Below are 17,530 nucleotides of genomic sequence, written 5' to 3'. Positions count from 1 at the left end.
GGGCCGTGGTGGTCTCCATGGTGACGGGGATGAGTTGGGCCATGGTGGTCTCCATTGTGATGGGGATGAGTTGGGCTGTGGTGGTCTCCATGGTGATGACCAGGGCTGTGATGATCTCCATGGTGATGGGAAAGTGTTTGGCTGTGAAGGTCTCCATGGTGATGGGGGTGAGTTGGGCTATGATGGTCTCCATGGTGATAGGGGTGAGTTGGGCTGTGGTGGACTCCATGGGGATGAATTTGTCTGTGTTGGTTTCCATGGTGATAGGATTGAGTTGGGCTGTGGTGGTCTCCATGGTGATGGGGATGAGTTGGGCTGTTGTGGTCTCCATGGTGATGAGTTGGGCTGTTGTGGTCTCCATGGTGATGGGGATGAGTTGGGTTGTGGTGGTCTCCATGGTGATGATTTGGGCTGTGGTGGTATCCTTGGTGATTGGGATTAGTTGGGCTGTGGTGGTCTCCATGGTGATGGGTTGGGCTGTGGTGGCCTCCATGGTGATGGGGATGAGTTGGGCTGTGGTGGTCTCCATAATGATGGGAATGAGTTGGGTTGTGGTGGTCTCCATGGTGATGGGGATGAGTTGGGCTGTGGTGGTCTCCATGGGGATGAGTTTGGCTGTGGTGATCTCCATGGGGATGGTGATGGGTTGAGCTGTGGTGGTCTCCATGGTGATGGAGATGACTGGATCTGTGGAGATCTCCATGATGATGGGGATGACTGGGGTTGTGGAGGTCTCCATGGGGATGAGTTGGGCTGTGTTGGCCTCCATGGAGATGGGGATGACTGGGGCTGTGAAGGTCCCCATGATCACGGGAGTGGCTTGGGCTGTGGTGGTCTCCATGGGGATGAATTTGTCTGTGGTGGTGTCCATGGTGATGGGGATGAGTGGGGCTGTGGTGGTCTCCATGGTGATGCTTTGGGCTTTGGTGGTCTCCATGGTGATGAGATGGACTTTGAAGACCTCTGTGATGGTGGTGAGATTGAGAATGGGAGAGATGCTGGTTATGATGGTGTGGTGTTGAAGAACGGGAGTGATGTCTTGATGAGGGGCTATTTCCTGGGCTACTGCTGTCATCGGCGTGGCTGCTAGGACTGTGGTGTATGTCTCTTGCAGGCTGATGGTGGCAATGGTGTTGGTGATGCTGGTTTGCGCCGAGATGGGAGCGAGAGTGCTTGATGGAATGAGAGTGCTTCCTGGAATGGGAATGCCTACTGATATGGGAGTGAACACTAACTGTCGTAGAGCTTGCACTGCCAGGCCTACTCTTCTGTCTTTGACTCTGCTCCCCTGTGCGTTCCACCTTGGGGAACCTCAGGGAGGCTTGTCCTGGGCTACTAGGCCTGTGAGCAGCTGTGACTCCAAGAGAGGTGAGTCTGTATGGGCTGAGCACCTGCCTGGTGATCTCATTCAGAAAGGCAGAGAACTTCAGCTTGTCCTTCACTAAGTTCTTATTGGCTACCTCCTTGCTTTTCCACAACTCCTCCTGATCTACAATGGTATCTGCATCTCCATTCCTGTCCTCACAATGGGACAGTGCCTCCATTGACTTTGCCTTGCGGACTTTGCCAGCCATTCCTACCAATTTAGCACTCTCCTGCTTCTTCAGGGTGATCTTGGCAGGGGTCAGATGAGAGGACACAGCTTTCTTTTTCTTTTTTCCTTTCAGGCTCCTTTCCTGGCTTGGGGACTTGTGGAGATAGCCTTCATCATCTATCAAAGGAGATGTCTCATCTTCCTCTTCATCATAGGCCTTCCTCCCCTCAGAGATTTCAGTGCAGGACTGTGAGCACTTGGGGTTCTGCAGTGGATGTTTGTAATCCTTCACAGACTCATTTATAGTGGTCTGAGAGGACCAGGTGGATGAAGAGCCAGAGGATGACGAGGAGGAAGAGGAGGATGTTAAGGAAGAGAAGGAAGATGAGAAAGATGATGATGAGGAACCAGAGGTGGAGCTGGAGGAAGTTGCTGCAACCTGAGGGTGGGAGGTCACATCTGTAGCATGGTGATGCGGTTGGTGTTGGTGATGAGGATGGCCAGGGGGAGAGTGGTGTGATTTCTCATTGTGGTGGTGAGGGTGATTGTTGTGGCCATGGTTGCAGACAATGTTGCCCTCTGATGTTGAATGGTTGTTACTGCAAGAGGAGAACAGGATGACAGCAGCGTTCAGAGACCATACTCTTAGGGCTCAGTTACACCAGTGGAGGCTGCTGAGGGGAGGACAGCTCATAATAATGCATGGAACATGGAAACCATGTGTTTGATGTATTTGACACCTTTTCACTTATTCCGCTCCAGCCATTACAACAATTCTGTCCTCCCCAATTAAGGTGCCACCAACCTCCTGTGAGTTACACGTTTTACAATAACGCAGGGCTGGTTATTAAACTAGGCCAAGATAATTTTGTCACATCTGAATATTTCTCAAAATATGTACAATTTCCAAAATGTTGAATATAAAAACAAGAAATTCCATCCAAGATTTCAGAAATTGGTGAACTAATAAACTAATTTAATCAAACATACCCATGACAATTGTGATCCTTTGACCAATCTAGCTCGTGCTGGTGATGAGGATGGTGATGATAATCATGGTTGTGGTGATGGCGGAGATGGTGTTTGTGGTGATCAGTTTTTTGGTCAGCAATCTTGCAATGCTTGTGGTCCCTCTCGTGATGGTCATGGAGGTGGGGCCTGCTGTGCCTGTGGCTCCTGGTCCCCTGCTTATGCTGCACGGGAGTGAAGTACTTCTCCATCCCCTGCTGCTTCCCCAAACCCAAGTCCTCCTCCACTGCTTTTGTGTGGTAGTCCCTGGGTGCAGGGACAATCTTTTCCCTGCTGTGCGGTCTGCAACTATTCCTCTTCCTGTGTTATTTCCTTGATACTTTCTGATGATTCAAATATATTTTCTGAACCATAGCTCAACTATTTGGAAAAATAACAGAATTATAGCAAAGTTAGGACATTACTACATGCTGAATACATTTTCTGTGAGCTAATTTAACTGAGCACTTTCATAAGGGTATAATAGTTATGCTAACTTAAAACAGGCCATTAACCACAAAACCACAAAACTATTAACATCTGTTAAGTTATTCTTGAAATACTTTAAGTCAACACAAACATAGTATATCAGCAAATACCATCAATCTCAAATCACAGTCAGACTTACCTAAAACATGGTGTGAAATGTTTTAAACGTGCCAGTAATTCAAGAATCCTTATCTGTCTAAGTCAAGAAGCATATATAGTCAACTTAACTCAATTAACTTGATCTTAATCATTAATTCTGATATCCTAAACCACATAAGCAGTGAGTGCTAGCACATACTCTGTCAGAGGACCCATAAGAATGACACAGGTTGAGATGCTCATTGATGTTTTGTACCAGGATTCTGCTTGCACCCTCCATCTGATGTAACAATTTTCCAATTGCGGTGGAGCATGCATGAAACATCAATAAATCCTTTGCACCCATCCACTAGCCTAAAGCGATTTTTCAAATCTCATGTGAAAACTACTGCATAGACAAAACACGTGCTCTTTTTCTATTTTTATCACGCCCGATAAAATTAAACATTGGTCAGCTACTCTATTCAAATGACATGGTATGGGCAATGTTCATAACATTTTTTTAAAATACCTATTTGTGCAACAAGCTTAGTTTACTCAATAACAATATTCAAGAATTCATTATTGTTATGTTCATGTCAAGGAAGTTTAGACTGAAACCAAAATGTTGTCTGTGCATTTTCTCAAATAAAGTTGCCCTTAAGTTATGTATACAATTCAACTGTTTGGATTCCAGTGTTTAGGAGATTGACTGGTTTATTAATGTCCAGCTTGCTATTGACCTGCCTGTCCCTAATTGTATCACTGCAAAAGACATCATGACAACGAAAATTAAGGAAAGCGTTGAGAACCCCATTGAATTACAATAGCATGTTAAGCAACCACATACCAAGAAACATGATTGTTTGCAATTAATGATCACATTCAATTACCATATCACTAGACCCTGACAGTTGGTAGGTACAGAGGGACACAAGTGCTTTCGGGATGTTTGACACCAGTTATATAGACATTCATTTTAATTCATTTCTAGCTCTGAGGTTATAGCAATACAATCCTATTGTCTGTAGTTGTCCATCGCCCGCAGCCCCTTTCCCCGAATCGATTGCCAATTGTGTGATACAGCACAGCCCTCCACTCACAATCAATGGCAGTACTGCATTGAGACCCTCCAGCAAAGAGAAGGGAAGGACAAAGCAGTGTGGGGCTAATGTGAGACCCAACCCAAATATAGGTTAGATAACTCAGAAATCAAGTGACTCCTTAAATTCTAAGGACAATCTTTTTTCAGAGACCTAGAACATTGATACTTAATATAAACAAATTGACATTCAGGATCACTGGCCTGGTAAAATGTTCCTTCAAAACGTATGTTTAAAGAAACATGAATTACCTTAATACCAAACCCATACAAAAGGACACAACATCTACAACTCAGTGTGTTTCGTACAACCATTACTAGACAGAATATAGCTCAAACTATTTATTATATTCATGAAACAGAAATTTACAAAAAAGCAACCACTATAAGTACAACAACAAAAATTCAATATACTGGAGTCAGTCATGGAGAAGACAGCCAATAAGAAGTGTTAAATCTGATAATAAATTTGATCAGATAAAGTCTTAAATCACTCAAATCTAAACCATCATACAGTTGAAGTCGGAAGTTTACATTGGTGTCATTAAAACTCATTTTTCAACCACTCCACAAATTTCTTGTTAACAAACTATTTTTTATTTGAATCCATTATTTTACCAGGTAAGTTGACTGAGAACACATTCTCATTTGCAGCAACGACCTGGGGAATAGTTACAGGGGAGAAGAGGGGGGATGAATGAGCCAATTGTAAACTAGGGATTATTAGGTGACCATCAAATCAAATCATGATAGTTTGAGGGCCAGATTGGGAATTTAGCCAGGACACACCCCTACTCTCACGATAAGTGCCATGGGATCTTTAATGACCTCAGAGTCCGGACACCCGTTTAACATCCCACCCGAAAGACGGCACCCTACACAGGGCAGTGTCAATCACTGCCCTGGGGCATTGGAATATTTTTTTTAGACCAGAGGAAAGAGTGCCTCCTACTGGCCCTCCAACACCAATTCCAGCAGCATCTGGTCTCCCATCCAGGGACCGAGCAGGACCAACCCTGCTTAGCTTCAGAAGCAAGCCAGCAGTGGTATGCAGGGTGGTATGCTGCTGGCCAAACTATAGTTTTGGCAAGTCGGTTAGGACATCTACTTTGTGCATGACACAAGTAATTTTTCCAACAATTGTTTACAGATTATTTCACTGTATCACAATTCCAGTGGGTCTTAAATGTACACACTATGTTAAATGTGCCTTTAAACAGCTTGGAAACTTACAGAAAATGTCATGGCTTTAGAAGCTTCTGATGGGCTAATTGACATAATTTGAGTCAATTGGAGGTGTACCTGTGGATGTATTTCAAGGCCTACCTTCAAACTCAGTGCGTCTTTGCTTGACATCATGGGAAAATCAAAAGAAATTTCAGTCAAACTCAGAAAAAGATGTGTAGACCTCCACAAGTCTGGTTCACCCTTGGCAGCAATTTCCAAACGCCTGAAGGTACCACGTTCATCTGTACAAACACCATGGGACCACGCAGCCTTCATACCGCTCAGGAAGGAGACACGTTCTGTCTCCTAGAGATGAAAGTACTTTTGTGTGCGAAAAGTGCAAATCAATCCCAGAACAACAGAACAACCTTGTGAAGATGCTGGAGGAATCAGGCACAAAAGTATCTATATCCACAGTAAAACGAGTCCTATATTGACATAACCTGAAAGGCCGCTCAGCAAGGAAGCCACTGCTCCAAAACCACCATAGAAAAGGCAGACTACGGTTTGCAACTGCACATGGGGACAAAGCTCGTACTTTTTGGAGAAATGTCCTCTGGTCTGATGAAACAAAAATAGAACTATGTTTGGAGGAAAAAAGGGGGAGACTTGCAAGCTGAAGAACACCATCCCAACCGTGAAGCACGGGGGTGGCAGCATCATGTTATGGGGTTGCTTTGCTGCAGGAGGGACTGGTGCACTTCACAAAATAGATGGCATCATGAGGGAGGAAAATTATGTGGATATATTGATGCAACATATCAAGACATCAGTCAGGAAGTTATAGCTTGGTCACAAATGGGTCTTCCAAATGGACAATGACCCCAAGCATACTTCCAAAGTTGTGGAAAAATGGCTTAAGGACAACAAAGTCAAGGTATTGGAGTAGCCATCACAAAGCCCTGACCTCAATCGAATAGAACATTTGTGGGCAGAACTGAAAAAGCGTGTGCGAGCAAGGAGGCCTACAAAACTGACTCAGTTACACCAGCTCTGTCAGGAGGAATGGGCCACAATTCTAAAAGCTTAAATAAATCATTCTCTACTGTTATTCTGACATTTTACATTCTTAAAATAAAGTGGTGATCCTAACTGCCCCAAGACAGGGATTTTTTTTACTAGGATTAAATGTCAGGAATTGTGAAAAACTGAGTTTAAATGTATTTGGCTAAGGTGTATATAAACTTCCAACTGCAACTGTATATAAGAGGAATAAATAATTACATTTAAACTAATATTTTATATGTAAAAACAGTGATGGCTTCCACAATGAGAGGGTGAGAGCACCCTCTAGAGAACAAATGTGACAAGGGAATGCATGACATGCAGGCTTCAATCAAATCCAAAAACACAAGTTCTGAAATCATAGTAGGACATGACAATCTGCCATGATAAAGATTCTTAGTTTGGACATCTTCTGTGCCAAATTCTAACACTTAGGAAAAGAACAAAGTAAAAAACAAACAACTGTAATCTCAACATCACAGAAAAGGCTTTGTAAATAAATCTTACAAGTTAAAACACACCCGATGTCTGTAATCCAATTTACAATGATTTAAAATATAAAAGGGTGCTCTTCAACACAAGATAATGTCCCTGTGACCTAATGAAGTTGTTATCTCAAAAATAAAAGAAATATCAACCTATCAAAGTGACAGGAACATCAGTGAAGATAGAAACTGGTTTTAAGATTACACAACTCGTATTAAGTCACTTTTTAAACCAATCTCACATTTAGAACATTGAAAAAGCCTACATCTGTATTGTAAATTAATCCTGTTTGTTGTTCCCATAGGTGCCATAATTATGCAAATATCAACTACTTTCACACCTCATCACCTTAGAAATGCAATCATAGAAGTGTAAAAAGTTTACTTTCTCCAATCTTGGCAAAAAGGATTTCTAGTTACATGTCAAAGTCTTTGAGGATGACCTATGAGTTTATTCCACCACCAAATCAAATCCTTCCGCCTCTTCAAAATCTGCATTCATCTTTGCAGCAAGGTCGTCCAACTCTGCCAGCTGGGTAGGAAGGAAATGGAAAAGTAGATCAACACAAAGGTACATATGCTATAGGGTCTTTCACATCTCCATCTTGAAAATAGTTTAAGCAAGCAATAAGTGTTACTTTTCATTTCTTGATGGTGTTTGGCCCTCTTTGGGGGTATCGTCGGAAGGTGCCTTAGTGTCTCCCAACTCCTCCCGTCTCAGCCTTCAGTATTTATGCTGCAATAGTTTGTGTGTCGGGGGGCTAGGGTCAGTCTGTTACATCTGGATTATTTATTCTGTTTTATCCGGTGTCCTGTGTGAATTTAAGTATGCTCTCTCTAATTCTCTAGGAGGACCTGAGGTCTAGGACCATGCCTGATGTCTCCTTGCTGTCCCCAGTCCACCTGGTCATTCTGCTGCTCCAATTTCAACTGTTCTGCCTGTGGCTATGGAACGCTGACCTGTTCACTGGACGTGCTACATATCCCAGACCTGCTGTTTTCAACTCTCTAGAGACAGCAGGAGCGGTAGAGACACTGAATGGTCGGCTATGAAAAGCCAACTGACATTTACTCCTCTATAATCACAGTGATTATTATTATTTGACCCTGCTGGTCATCTATGAACATTTGAACATCTTGGCCATGTTGTTAAAATCTCCACCCGGCACAGCCAGAAAAGGACTGGCCACCCCTCATAGCCTGGTTCCTCTCTAGGTTTCTTCCTAGGTTCTGGCCTTTCTAGGGAATTTTTCCTAGCCACCGTGCTTCTACATCTGCATTGCTTGCCGTTTGGGGTTTTAGGCTGGGTTTCTGTACAGCACTTTGTGACATCAGCTGATGTAAGAAGGACTTCATGAATAAATTAGATTGAATATACACTGTAGTCTACTATGGTTAAGTTGTTTATTAATGTTGTCAACAGTGACCGCAGTAGTATCATATGCCCTCTGTTCTCACAGAATCACATTATTGGAAACCAAGACTGTTCTCAGGCAGGAGTGGTTATAGCTAGATATGTTCAAGTTGTGGACAATTTTAGCTAACCCTATTCGTAATTGTACTAACCTGCTGCATAAGTTCTCCTAACCTCCTACGTAGTCACTTCTGCTATTCAAATCCGTCAGACCTGCCCTGAGAGGAGTGGGTATCCACTAATGCGATACAGTTATGGTCTCACTTACTTTTATTTGAGGAACCTTCTTCCTCCTCCTCTTCTCCTTTACCACAGCAACTCCAGGAATGTTGAAATCTGGCTCAGGAGCAGCACTGTCGTCCCCTTCTATCAGGGTGAAGGAGCTGACCCCACAGAATGACTTGGAGGCCTCAGAGCCCACCCTGGACTGCGCCACCTTGCGGAAAACCTGGGGTGTCTGAAGCTTCTCAAATCCAAACAGGGTCTCCCGACGCAGAGATGGGGAGGACACGTCCTGGCCTTGGGGATGCTCAAACGAACGGTCCCCTAGGCTTAGGCGGCTGTAGGACCGACGAACCTTCTGTGACCATGCTGAGTCCTCAGGGTTCCCTGCAGCCTGGGGATAGGGTGGTGAGGGGGCCAAAATCGGGGAGAGCATGGTGGCTTTTGGTGGAGGAACCTGGGCAGTTCCTGGGATAGAAATGTTGGCCTTCTTCAGACTGCCTTCAGACAATCTTTGTTCATTTTCTTTGTTGTCCTCAGAGGGTACCTGAAACAAAAGCAATTGTGCACATATGACTGGGCTGATATGAAATAGCAGGACCAAACATATTAAAACTATGCAGCTTATTCTGTAAATGAATTTGATGTGTTCTTTCAACTCACATTGAATTGTGTTTTCCTGGGTGCAATTTTCCTCACAGTGATGCTGCGTTTCACAGTGTCTGTAGGAGCCTGTGGATTACAGTAACATTATATATACTTAGACAAAGCACTGACAAGACTGAAGATGCTTGCAGGATGCAGTTTGACTACATCAAAAGGTAAATTGAAATGTTACTGGTTGTGCTGACAAAAGGTACTACTTACTGAGTTGGGGACATTTTGATTTGGAGAGGTCAACCGCGCTGACCTCCTTCGTGGCTGGCTGGTAGAATCTGGTATGATAAGACAAATAATGTTCCAACCATCAACAATATTGGCTCATTGGCTTCCCTTTATACAGCTAACAATGATGTGAGATCTTAAGTTAGCAACATGACTTGACTGGTCCATTGACTGATAGTCAATTGACAGCTTTTTTTTTTGTTATCTAAAAACTTGGAGTAATGTCGAGATGTTGTGAAGATCCAGCTGTATGCCTCAATATGAAGACGACCATCTGTTTCCATAATTGTACTGTCCATCTTCGCCATTGATTTGAGATTGATGCATATAGGTAACTGTCTAACTGAGTCTGCACAATAGGCACCATTTGACAATTTGACTGATTTAGAATAATCTCGCCATTGGAGTGAACCACACATCTGCTAATTACAGACAAGCACTACTATAAACAGAAGCACTTCTCTAAATTAAAAAATAAAGAACAAAATATTAAACATACTGACCAGCCAAAAAGGATTGATGTGTCTCGTTGCTCATCCTTGCCGTCTGTCCAATTTATTTACTAACGTTAATACACGAATTCGGTGGGTGATTAGCTAGCAAGAATACACATGAACGTTATCTGGCTAGTAGCTATCGACAACCTAGCTGACTTGAGAAATTAGTAAAACTAATTATTAATTAATTAGCAAATACATATCACACAAGCTAACTAAACAACAAATAACTAATGCAAAACTACGACTGAATAACTTGAGAGCAGTTCATTTTGATTTAACTCGTTAGTCCTCAAAGTTTCAAAATTCCCCGCCTGGAAGTACCGGAAGTGACATTGGAGTGCAGTTCCTGTCCGTTATTTTTATCTTTCTTTTTTATTTGATTTAACCTTTATTTAACTAGGCAAGTCAGTTAAGAACAAATTCTCATTTACAATGACGGCCCACCAAAAGGCCTCCTGCAGGGGGGACTAAAAATATAAACTTAAATAAAATGTATAGGATAAAGAGAGACAACAAATCAAATCAAATCAAAGTTTATTTGTCACGTGCGGTGAATACAACAGGTGTAGTACAGTGAAATGCTTTCTTACAGGCTCTAACCAATAGTGCAAAAAATGTGAAAAAACACATAATAGCACAATTGGTTGGGCGCCCGTAAAACAGCTGCCATTTCTTCTGGCACCATTTTAGATCCTCCAAACACAACACTACCTAAATAGATACCTAAAACAACAACAGAGCATGGCAGCAACATGTGACAACACAGTATGGTACTGTAGCAACACAACATGACAACAACATGGTAGCAACACAACATGGCAGCAGCACAAACATGGTACACACATTATTGGGCACAGACAACAATAAATAATGCAAAGCAGACACAACTGTCAGTAAGAGTGTCCATGACTGAGTCTTGAATGAAGAGATTGAGATAAAACTGTCCAGTTTGAATGTTTGTTGCAGCTCGTTCCAGTCGCTAGCTGCAGTGAACTGAAAAGAGGAGAGACCCAGGGATGTGTGTGCTTTGGGGACCTTTAACACACTAGAGCTTGAGGTAGGGTTAAGAGAGCTTGAGGTAGTCACCTCATACAAGTACTTGGGAGTATGGCTAGACAGTACACTGTCCTTCTCTCAGCACATATCAAAGCTGCAGGCTAAAGTTAAATCTAGACTTGGTTTCCTCTATAATAATCGCTCCTCTTTCACCCCAGCTGCCAAACTAACCCTGATTCAGATGACTATCCTACCTATGCTAGATTACAGAGACGTAATTTATAGATCGGCAGGTAAGGGTGCTCTCCATTCGGCCATCAGATTTGCCACCAATGCTCCTTATAGGACACATCCCTGCACTCTATACTCCTCTGTAAACTGGTCATCTCTGTATACCAGTCGCAAGACCCACTGCTTGATGCTTATTTATTAAACTGTCTTAGGCCTCACTCCCCCCTATCTGAGATATTTACTGCAGCCCTCATCCTCAACATACAACACCTGTTCTGCCAGTCACAGGTAGAGGGGGCATTCTTACCAAATCACATGTATTTTTTAAATTTAACTCGGTAAGTCAGTTAAGAACAAATTCTTATTTACAATGACGGCCTACACCGGCCAAACCTGGATGACACTGGGCCAATTGAGCACCACTCTATGGGACTCCCAATAACGACCGGTTGTGATACAGCCTGGCCTTTCTTTTTGGAGGTGTTCTTCAGAACCTTTTACTTCAGCACTGCATAGATACTAAATTAATGATACAGATGGGATTATATCTAAATAAATCAACTACGATAAAGACGCGAGTGTATTAGAATTAGAAGCAAGTTGAATGAGGCAGGGCTTGCAAACTATTACAGACTACAAAGGGAAGCACAGCCGAGAGCTGCCCAGTGACACAAGCCTACCAGATGAGCTAAATAACTTCTATGCTCGCTTCGAGGCAAGTAACACTGAAACATGCATGAGAGCATCAGCTGTTCCGGACAACTGTGTGATCATGCTCGCCGCAGCTGATGTGAGTAAGACCTTTAAACAGGTCAACATTCACAAGGCCGCAGGGCCAGACAGATTAAAAGGACATGTAGTCCGAGCATGCGCACCAACTGGCAAGTTTCTTCACTGACATATTCAACCTCTCCTTGACTGAGTCTGTGATACCAACATGTTTCAAACAGACCACCATAGTCCCTGTGCCCAAGAACACTAAGGTAACCTGCCTAAATGACTACCGACCCGTGGCACTCACGTCTGTAGCCATGAAATGCTTTGAAAGGCTGGTCACCCACTCTAATTTGCATACCACTCCAACAGATCCACAAATGATGCAATCTCTATTGCACTCCACACTGCCCTTTCCCACCTGGACAAAAGGAACACCTATGTGAGAATGTTATTCATTGACTGCAGCTCAGCATTCAACACCATAGTGCCCTCAAAGCTCATCACTAAGCTAAGGACCCTGGGACTAAACACCTCCCTCTGCAACTGGATCCTGGACTTCCAGATGGACCACCCCCAGGTGGTAAGGGTAGATGACAACACATCCGCCACGCTGATCCTCAACACGGGGGCCCCTCATGGGTGCATGCTCAGTCCCCTCCTGTACTCCTAGTTCACTCATGACTGCATGGCCATGCACGACTCCAACACCCTTATTAAGGACTGAGCACGCCCCCATTCTCATCGAGAGGGCTGCAGTGGTGCAGGTTGAGAGTTCCTTGGCGTGAAGAGGGCACGACAAAACCTATTACCCCTCAGGAGACTGAAAATATTTGACATGTGTCCTCAGAACCTCAAAAGGTTCTACAGCTGCATCATCGAGAGCATCCTGACGGGTTGCATCACTGCCTGGTATTGCAACTGCTCGGCCTCCGACCATCACTGGGGCCAAGCTCCCTGCCATCCAGGACCTCTATACCAGACGGAGTCAGAGGAAGGCCCTAAAAATTGTCGAAGACTCCAGCAACCCTAGTCATAGACTGTTCTCTCTGCTATCGCACAGCAAGCAGTACCGGAGCACCAAGTCTAGGTCCAAGAGGCTTCTAAACAGCTTCTACCCCTAAGCCATAAGACTCCTGAATATCTATATTAGCTCAATTAACTCGACTAACCGGTGCCCCCGCACAGTGGCTCTGTACCGGTGCCCCCTTTATATAGCCCCACTATTGTTATTTTACTGCTGCTCTTTAATTGTTTGTTACTTTTATTTGATACTCTTTTTTTTGTATTTTATTACAACTGCATTGTTGGTTAATAAGGGCTTGCAAGTAAGCATTTCACTGTAGGGTCTACACTTTTTGGATTCGGCGCGTGTGACATAACATTTGATTTGATTTTGATTTGAATTAGTAAATAAATCGAACTTTAATGTGGGTGAGGCTGACACGCCCATTAAGTGCGCCAACGTTTCTTTCTAATGTAAAATAAAATAGAATTGATGATCAGCTCTCTCCAAACCAATAGTAACATGACAACCTAAGTTCAAACTGTAAAACCTGCCCGTGGACCAGCTGGTATAAAATGTGGGTCCCTGGCTAAAATGGTTCCACCTTTTGTCAATTTAATGTCGGATTTGATTTTTCGAAGCAGGTTAGGAGAATTAACGTAGCCGGTTAGGATAATTAGGTAAAAGGTTAGCTAAAATGCAAAAAAATATAAACTTTTGACTTTTAATTTTAATAAAAGCTGGATCCTTTCTAAACATTACGGTATATGTTCCACGTTTATGTGACATCATTATACTGCGACTGCCGGAAGAGACGTGGCAAAATGTCCGCTTCTGAAAACGTTCGCATTATCTAGCTTTAGTTATTTGTACCACCTTTTCCTTCAAACGATAAATCATCGAGGAGAAAACTTGTGTGACAGGTAGGGTTCAGTTAACTTACAACTAAAGCCACCCGAAACGCATCTGATGCTCGTGAATTAGCTTCGTTAACGTTAGCTCTAACTATAAATCTACATTTTCAATACATACAAGTAGTGTATGTATGCAATATGTAATAATCAAACTACATTTGAACCATGAGTAGATTTGCCTTGGTTATCAGACTATTGCATAATTAATAGCTATAACGTTAACTAGTTATGTCGTTGCTGAAGCTTGTTTTGGTGATCACTTGTCTACAGCACGACAGACAGACCATGGGTCTGTGCAAGTGTCCTAAGAGGAAGGTGACCAACTTGTTCTGCTTTGAACATCGGGTGAATGTGTGTGAGCATTGCCTGGTCTCCAACCACAACAAGGTCAGTGGATGGGCAGCTCTAAGTACCCAATGTGTCATGTTAAATTAAATATGGACCACAAAGTAGTTGTGTTTGCCACTAAACTAAGCTATTTTCTCTACCTGTCTGATCCCAAGTGTATAGTGCAGTCCTACCTCCAGTGGCTTCAGGATAGTGATTACAGCCCTAACTGTCGACTGTGTAATAACCCACTGATCTCCCAGGATACTGTCAGATTGGTCTGCTATGGTAAGAATGTCAACATCTAGGATAGATCCTTATTGCTGTTGCTTGATATTACTGCTGTATGGAATTTGCTCAAACCCTCTGGTTCATTGCTCTTTCTCTCTATCCAAGATGTATTCCACTGGGCCTGTCTTCATCACCTGGCAGCCCGGTTGCCCCTACACACTGCTCCTGCAGGATACCAGTGCCCCAGCTGCCAGGGTCCAGTATTCCCCCCCTCCAACCTGGCCAGCCCAATAGCTGACATGCTGAGGGAACAGTTGTCCTTAGTCAACTGGGCCAGAGCTGGACTAGGCCTACCTCTGGTGAGGAATTTGGGTGGGCTGAGTCACACTAGCAGTCAGGGATATTGAATAGTGACAAGGGGGATACTGGTTCAAATGCTGGCTGACATTCAGTTGTGTATTATATTTGTGTAAAATACTGTATGTCAGAGCTTAAACATAATTCACTTTTTAGGACCCCATAAATCAAGTGTTTCTTTTAGAAAGAAGACACAAATATTATGAAATAGGTATTCTGTGACAATTCAACTCTAACAGGTACATCGTTTCTCCACTGCAAGATTGAAGAACCTGTAAAAGCTATTCAAGACAGCACACAGGATGTCACTGATTATGCTGACTGGTCCACGTTTGATGGTAAGTAATTGTTTCTGCTGTTGATACTGCCTTATTGGTCCACAGTAAGGGAGCCTGTATTGCAACTGAATGTTGCAATACATAATAATATATGCCATTTATCAGATTTTTTATTTTATTTATCCAGGGCGTCATGACATATGCTAAGCTGAATGTTGGAAATGTTTGTTTGAATCTGGGAGTTTACTGTAACATTTGCCTTCCCTTCTCCCCTACTCTGCTAGCACCAGCATTGGAGCCTACTGAAGCTTACCCCACCCACTCCTACGCCTCCCAACCACACCCTAGCCTCGCCCCTACTCCAGTTCCAAACACAGTTCAGGAAGATCATGGAAGTCTCCACAACAACGGGGAGATTGTGGCTCATGAACAACACTCTTTGGTCAACATGATCACTGCAACCACCAGTGACACCATCACCCTACACACAGGTAAAGGACTATGAATGGTACCCAGGTTTAGTGGAGCTATCTTAATCCTAACCATTACCAGCCACACACAGTGTTGTCATGCCATACGTTAATCCAATCCTTAGCCTCAACTCTAATCCTAATTCCTGACATTTTTGATGACACGTCTGATATTCCTCATGTAGTGTATAATGTATGCTGTATCCTCATATATTTGGTGTATTCATTTAATGAGAATTATTGCTTCCAGCATCATCCCCAAGGAAGATATATGACACTAGGGACTCCGGACACAGCTCTGTGACACAGATCGACTTTGATGACGACAAGTACCGGCGACGACCAGCACTCAGCTGGTTTGCACGGATTCTCAAGTCAGTAATGTTACTAGTTATTTAAAGTTTTGCTTCATTTTGTTATTACACAGCAAGTACATCTTTCCTAGCAAACCTCCTTACATATGGACAACAGTATTTGACTTACATTTTATAGATCCGATTATCTATTACTCTGTCTCCAAAGGTCGAGTCCTTTTTCCAATTTCTCTTAACTCTGAAAGTGTAAATTAATTTGTTTTCTCAGAAACCGGGCAGGTTCCAAGAGGACAGGCCTGTCCTGGAAGCAGAGGGTCTTCATGCTCCTTCTGGTTGGAGTTCTGGGATTCTTTACCTTGATCATCATTATGGCTAAACTGGGCCGTGCTTCAGCCGACTCCGACCCCAACTTAGACCCCCTACTAAACCCCAACATCCGAGTGGGCAACAACTGACCAGCACCCACCTCCAAGTCCTAGTGAGTGTTGAACATAGGGCCGATATAGGCCATCTAAGATGGTGGGACCAGTAAAGGCAGAGAGATACCTTCTCTCTCTCTCAGACATGAAAGAAAAAAGGATGGGATGGTGCATTTTGTCCTGGAAATGATGGCAACCTTACACCCTTCTTCCTTCTTTGGGATAGGCAGTTGCTTTTAGAGCTATATGTACAATGAATTTATATATTTTGACCCACTCCACATCAAATGAGATTGCAATGTTGGAATGAATGGTGATGGGGAAAACAGATTTTCACAACAGAAATACTGTATTCTATGACACATGGCTTTTTGCAACATCTGCTAAAACAGGTATTTTTGAAGGGGGCGTCAATAAGTTGTTCAAGTTAATTGACAGAGTGATGTTTGTGTTGAATTGGAAGAATGCTACGCCTGACATTCACATACTACATTGTATGGTGATTAAATGAGTCTGTAAATATATAAATTTAATGAGATGATAGTGTGTTTTGTGTTGAACTGGAATAAATGTTTAACCAATTCTCATTCTGTATGCAATATACGTTCATATTTTGTCGATAAACAAAATGTACAACAGATACGGTGAGGATATTCAAGTAGTGGTTAACCCACTGGACATTGGTCTTGGTTTAGCATTAAAATGGCACATGCAGTCTTAAATCCACAAGTCCCCTGTGCTCAGACACTTTGATAGAGTGATCTACTTTCTCCTGAGTTTGAAGTGTTATGAAAGGTGTGTTGATGGGCCCTCTAAAATAATTACAGTGCATTCGGACTGTATTCAGACCCCTTAACTTATGTTAGACTTATTTTAAAAGGATTAAAGTTGTTTTTTTCTTCAATCTACACACAATACCCCACAATGACAAAGCCAAAACAGGTTTTTAGACATTTTTGCAAATGTATTAAAAATAAACTAATCAAATTTACATATGTATTCAGACCCTTTACGCTGTAGTTTGAAGGGTCTTTGGCATTGATTACAGCCTTGAGTCTTCTTGGGTACAAGCTTGGCACACCTGTATTTGGGGAGTTTCTTCCATTCATCTCTGCAGGTCTTCTCAAGCTCTGTCCCGGTTGGATTGGGGGGGGGGGGTTGCTGCATAGCTATTTTCAGGTCTCTCCAGAGATGTTTCATCGGTCTGGGTTCTGGCTGGGCCACTCAAGGACATTAAGAGACTTGTCCTGAAGCCAGTCATGCATTGTCTTGGCTGTGTGCTTTGGGTTGTTGTCCTGTTGGAAGGTGAACCGTCACCCCTGTC

General features: G+C 43.0%; 2 protein-coding genes across 2 annotated transcripts; one reads left to right on the top strand and one right to left on the bottom strand.

Moving 5' to 3' along the window:
* Positions 1–6,599: 6,599 nt before the first annotated feature.
* On the bottom strand, positions 6,600–10,301 carry LOC110509998 (sororin-B). The gene is made up of 5 exons (XM_021591258.2): positions 9,953–10,301; positions 9,432–9,499; positions 9,228–9,296; positions 8,611–9,111; positions 6,600–7,460 (listed from the first exon to the last, which is right to left on the bottom strand). Exons 1-5 carry the CDS (start codon positions 9,984–9,986, stop codon positions 7,380–7,382), a joined length of 753 nt encoding a protein of 250 aa, XP_021446933.2. The 5' UTR covers positions 9,987–10,301; the 3' UTR covers positions 6,600–7,379.
* A 3,238-nt stretch (positions 10,302–13,539) lies between these two features.
* Positions 13,540–16,793, top strand: LOC110509997 (zinc finger protein-like 1). The gene is made up of 8 exons (XM_021591257.2): positions 13,540–13,819; positions 14,081–14,197; positions 14,314–14,425; positions 14,534–14,727; positions 14,988–15,063; positions 15,288–15,494; positions 15,724–15,847; positions 16,056–16,793. Exons 2-8 carry the CDS (start codon positions 14,096–14,098, stop codon positions 16,240–16,242), a joined length of 1,002 nt encoding a protein of 333 aa, XP_021446932.1. The 5' UTR covers positions 13,540–13,819; positions 14,081–14,095; the 3' UTR covers positions 16,243–16,793.
* Positions 16,794–17,530: the final 737 nt, after the last annotated feature.

The sequence above is a fragment of the Oncorhynchus mykiss genome, chromosome Y (genome assembly GCF_013265735.2).
Source record: "Oncorhynchus mykiss isolate Arlee chromosome Y, USDA_OmykA_1.1, whole genome shotgun sequence".
Classification (NCBI taxonomy): domain Eukaryota; kingdom Metazoa; phylum Chordata; class Actinopteri; order Salmoniformes; family Salmonidae; genus Oncorhynchus; species Oncorhynchus mykiss.
This window is presented reverse-complemented; position numbering and strand designations above follow the sequence as displayed.

Excerpts from the sequence above, each read along its gene's own strand:
- LOC110509997 (XM_021591257.2), top strand. The coding sequence starts at position 14,096 with ATGGGTCTGTGCAAGTGTCCTAAGAGGAAGGTGACCAACTTGTTCTGC. Across the intron at positions 15,064-15,287 it reads TGACTGGTCCACGTTTGATG|CACCAGCATTGGAGCCTACT; the intron begins GTAAGTAATTGT and ends CTACTCTGCTAG. Across the intron at positions 15,495-15,723 it reads CACCATCACCCTACACACAG|CATCATCCCCAAGGAAGATA; the intron begins GTAAAGGACTAT and ends TATTGCTTCCAG.
- LOC110509998 (XM_021591258.2), bottom strand. The coding sequence starts at position 9,986 with ATGAGCAACGAGACACATCAATCCTTTTTGGCTG. Across the intron at positions 9,500-9,952 it reads ACATCAATCCTTTTTGGCTG|ATTCTACCAGCCAGCCACGA; the intron begins GTCAGTATGTTT and ends TTATCATACCAG. Across the intron at positions 9,297-9,431 it reads ATCAAAATGTCCCCAACTCA|GCTCCTACAGACACTGTGAA; the intron begins GTAAGTAGTACC and ends TGTAATCCACAG.